The 4,893-nt window shown below is 45.4% G+C and overlaps 1 protein-coding gene across 1 annotated transcript in view; it reads left to right on the forward strand.

The window, feature by feature from the left end:
- The window catches only part of LSS (lanosterol synthase), a 36,206-nt gene that overhangs the window by 26,487 nt on the left and 4,826 nt on the right, over window positions 1–4,893 (forward strand). Inside the window, exons 18-19 of the mRNA XM_023194527.2 lie at window positions 3,700–3,765; window positions 4,230–4,310. Coding sequence (XP_023050295.1) covers window positions 3,700–3,765; window positions 4,230–4,310 — 147 coding nt within the window. The remainder of the gene's footprint in view (window positions 1–3,699; window positions 3,766–4,229; window positions 4,311–4,893) is intronic.

A 4,893-nucleotide genomic window follows, 5' to 3' on the forward strand; every position in this document is an offset into this window, starting at 1 on the left:
CTGCCTCCGGAACCCCCACAGGATTTCACTGAAATTCACTGCCCCAGGGTCCTCTGTGCTGTCCCTGCCTCTGGAACCCCTTAGTAGCAAACACTGATATTTTTACTGTCTCCATAGTTTTGCCTTTTCAGACTGACCTCTTTCACTTGGTAATAAGCATTTAAGGTTCCTGAGTCTCTTTCCATGGCTCGATAGCACATTTCTTTTTAGTGCTGAATAATATCCCGTTGTCTGGATGTACCACAGTGTATCCATTCACCTACTAAGGTGAATGTCTTGCGTGCTTCCAAGTTTTGGCAACTGAATAAAGTTGCTATCAGTGTTGGCATGCACACAAGTTTTCAGCCCATCTGGGTAAATGCCAAGGAGTGTGATTGCCGGATCCTGTGGTAAGAGTGTGTTTAGTTCTGTAAGAAGCTGCCAAACTGTATTCTAAAGTGGCTGCACCATTTGCGTTTCCACCAGCAATGATGAGCGTTCCTGTCGCTCCACATCCTCACCAGCATTCGCTGTTGTGTTTTGGGTTTGAGCCTTTCTAAGAGGTGTGTAGTGGTATCTCCTTGTTTCAATTTGCAATTCCCTAATGACATTATGTTAAAATCTTGTTATATAGTTATTTGCCATCTATATACCTTTTTCAATGACGTGTCCGTTAAAGTCTTGGGCTCATTTTTAAATTGGGTTTTCTTATCGTTGAGTTTTAGTTCTTTGTATATTTTGGCTGCCAGTCCTTTATCAGATATGTCTTTTGCAAGTATTTTCTGCCTGTGTCTTGTTTTTTCATTCTATTAGTAGTATCTTTTGCAGAGCCAGTTTTCATTTTAATGAAGTCCAGCTTATCAGTGTTCTCTTTCATGTATCATGTTTTTGGTGTTATATCTACAGTTACTGCCAAGCCCAAGGGTACCTAGATATTTTTCCTGTGTTATATTCTAGGAGTTTTTAAGTTTTGCATTTTACGTCTAGGTCCATGATTCATTTTGAGTTAACTTTTGTGAAGGGTTTATGGTTCGTGTCTAGATTTTTTTTTTGCTTGTGGATGTCCCGTTGTTTTGGCACTGTCTGTCAAGAAGACTATTTTTGTACCGTTGTGTTGCCTTTGTTTCTTTGTAAAAAATCAGTTGACTGCATTTGCATGGGTCTATTTCTGAGCTCTCCGTTCTGTTCCATTGATCTGTTTATTCTTCTCAGCAATCCCACACTGTCTTGGTTCCTGTAGCTCTGGAGTAGGCCTTGACGTCGGTCACTGTCAGTGTTCTCACGTTAGTGTTCTCTTTCAATAGTGTTTTGGCTATTCTGGATTTTTTTCCCTCTCCGTACACATTTTAGAATCTGTTTGTCGATAGTTTACAAAATAACTTGCTGAGACTTTGGTTGGGATTACACTGAATCTGCAGCTCAAGTTGGGAAGATCTTTTATTTCTTTCATCAGAATTTTGTAGTTTTCATCATATATAGATCTCACACATATTTTGTTGTTTATACCTAAGGATTTCATTTTTTTGGTGCTCATGTAAATGGCATTGTGTTTTAAATGTCAAAATCTAATTGTTCATTGTTGGTAGGAAAACAATTGACTCTTTTTTTTTGAGAGATGTGTTCTCACTGTGTTGCCCAGGCGCGAGTGCGGTGGTGCCATCGTAGCTCACTGCAGCCTCAAACTCCTGCGCTTGAGGAATCCCCGTCTCAGCCTCCTGAGTAGCTGGGACCACAGCATGTGCTACCATGCTCAGCTACTTTTTAAACTTTTCTGTAGAGATGTGGTCTTGCTCTGTTGCCCAGGCTGGTCTTAAACTCCCCTGTCTGCTTTGAGATGATTATATATATTTGTGTCCTTTGTTAATTTGTAGAGGATTAATATGGGTTTTTCTTAAGACACTTTTGTATTTCTGAGATAGACCTTAGTATTGGTCTGTATTTAAAACAGTATTCAATTTCTCAGTTTTGTTTTTGTTTGAGATGCAGGTTACTTCTAGTTCATGAACACACATTTTTGTTTCTCCCGAGTAAATGCCTGGGAGTGGGATGGCTGGGTCATGTGGCAGTGTATCTTTTTTTTTCTTTTTCTTTTTTTTTTTTTGAGATGGAGTCTCGCTCTGTCGCCAGGCTGGAGTGCAGTGGCACAGTCTTGGTTCACTGCAAGTTCCGCCTCCCAGGTTCACGCCATTCTCCTGTCTTAGCCTCCCGAGTAGCTGGGACTACAGGCGCCTGCCACCACGCCCAGCTAATTTTCTGTATTTTTAGTAGAAATGGAGTTTCACCATGTTAGCCAGCATGGTCTCGATCTTCTGACCTTGTGATCTGCCCGCCTCGGCCTCCCAAAGTGCTGGGATTACAGGCGTGAGCCACTGCGCCCGGCTGCAGTTTCTCAGTTTTAATTTAGAGTTCTGTGTCTGTGTTCATGCATGAGCCTGAAATTTTCACTTTTCCATATCTTATTTCTCTGGGTTCCTAGAATGAACTAGAGTGTTCCTCCTATGTCTATTCTCTGAAAAGAGTTTGTGTGAGATTAGAAATGAGTGTATCTGATAATTTAGTAGCATTCATTTATAAAATTCCTAGGCCTAGAGTTTTTTTCTGGGAAAAGTTTACATTTTTGACTCATTCTTTTAGTAGTTTTAGGACTGTTTAGGTTCTCTATTTCTTGATTGAGGCAGTTTTGGTAAGTTAATTTTTCTAATTTGTAGATTTTTCTCTAAGTTTGCAAATGTAATACATAAAATTTGCTTCTCATTTCTCACCATATCTGTAGTTCTATCCTTTTATCGCTAATATTACTAATTTGTACTTTGACTGTTTGTATTCGTTACCTGTTGCCAAGTAACAATATTAGTACAAACCTAGTGGCTTAGAACAGCACACGTTGATTACTTCACCATTTCTGTTGGTCAGAAGTCCAGGCGCGGCCTCGTGGGTCGTCCTCTGCCTCAGGGTCTCTCCGGGCTTCAGTCAGGGTATTAGCCAGCACTGGTCTCTCCTGAGCTTCCAGTGAGGAAACATCTGCCTCTGAGCACACAGGGTCCTCGGCACGATCCCATTCCTCAGCTGGAAGCTGCCGACGGCTGTTTGCTGCAGGGACCTCTCTGGATGGCATCTTCCCAAAAGCGAGAAGGGAGAGTTGGTAGAGGGAGTCTGCTAGCACCATGTGCAGTAACACAGACCTTGGTCCAGGACCGACACCCATCAACCCTGCCGAGATCTGCTGGTTAAAGACAAGTCTCACATCCCACAGGGTGACACTGGAGTAGACACTGCACTCCGGCCTTTTCAGAGAACCGGTTATTTTTTGGAAATATCAGTTAGATTTGGGATGGGTCTTCTTTGTCTTCTAAATCTATTGTTTTCTCTTTAATTGATTTTTTCCTGTTTTTATTTAGTTCACTTTGTTGGGTTTGCACCAGCCTGGGTCACTGGATCTCAGTGATGCTGCTCCTGTTTGCAGCTGTGTCTGCAGGGGCCTCCCGAGGCCTTGCTTTCCCCTCACGTCCCTTTCTCGGACTCTGCCGATCTGCTTCCCGCTCTGGTGTCCTGTAGTTGCTTCTTTTTAAAACCCTCATAGGTCTGTGTAAACTGTTTATTTTTATGTGGTTTTTAAGGGAGACCATGCTCATTCTTTTGAGACCCTGGAATGGGTGGAATTGGGATAGGTAAACTGCCATTTTACTGGAATGTTCACTGGACCAATCTCATGTGTTCCAGGGAGACCCTCACGCAGGGCTTAGAGTTCTGTCGGCGGCAGCAGAGGGCCGATGGCTCCTGGGAAGGGTGAGTGAGCCTCCCGCCCATGAGTGCAGACATGCATGGAATCTAGAGGTTTCTGGTCTCAAACGCTGCATTCATAAATGTTGGGTTGTATGTTGGTGCTGCACCAGAAGTTTCTGGAAGTGAGCTGCCAGCCTGTGACTTCTAGGGGACCTCTTTCCTTTGTGGCATGCCTGGCCTTTCCCTGGTGAAAGTTGCTCAGTACGTTGCTAGGCACAGCCAGGCTGCTGGGAGCACGCTGTGGGCTGAGCGTGGCTATTCCCCTCCACCCCTTCTGCTTGCTCTTAGGTGTCTGTCTGGCTGGTGGGTCCAGCAGACAGAGCTGTTGTCTTCCATGGCCTTAATGCCTGAGGCACTGGAGTTGGTGGGCTGGCTGGGGCACGCGTAATTGTTGCAGAATGCCTGTTGTTTCACACACCGGCTGTGAACAGGATGGAAGGGCTGAGGCTCTCCCTGTTTCCCTCTAGCTCCTGGGGGGTTTGCTTCACCTACGGCACCTGGTTTGGCCTGGAGGCCTTCGCCTGCATGGGGCAGACCTACCGAGATGGGTGAGTGAGTGCCTATCCTCTGGTGGGCGGGGGTTCTCAACCCAATGCTCTGTCGTGAGTGTTTTTTGCTTTGACATTTGATTTTAGGGGTGTTTTTTGTTTGTTTTTTGAGATGGAGTCTCGCTCTGTCAACTGGGCTGACATGCATTTCGTGGCATGATCCTGGCTCACTCCAGTCTTGAGCTCCTGGGCTCAAGCGATCCTCCTGAGTAGCTGGGACCACAGGCACATGCCACCACCCCAGGCTAATCTTTTAAAACTTTTATGTAGAGATGGAGTCTTGCCGTGTTGCTCACACTGGTCTGGGCTCAAGCAGTCTTCCTACCTCGGCCTTCCGAAGTGCTGGGGTTACAGGCGTGAGCCACTGTGCCTGGCCTGTTTTTAATATTTTTAAACAGTGAGATAAGAGCCCCTGTTGAAATGAGAGTGTTTCCCTGGTCCCACAGCGCTCCAAAGCTTCCTGACATGTATGCTGGAGGGACGCTTCTGGCCTCTGGCCCTTCCAGGCACACAGATGCCTTCCAACCCTGAGTAGGAGGATTGGGGTCCAGGGCCCCGCTGGACCGGGTTAGAAGGCAGGAGA

Source organism: Piliocolobus tephrosceles, chromosome 19, assembly GCF_002776525.5.
Source record: "Piliocolobus tephrosceles isolate RC106 chromosome 19, ASM277652v3, whole genome shotgun sequence".
NCBI lineage: Eukaryota > Metazoa > Chordata > Mammalia > Primates > Cercopithecidae > Piliocolobus > Piliocolobus tephrosceles.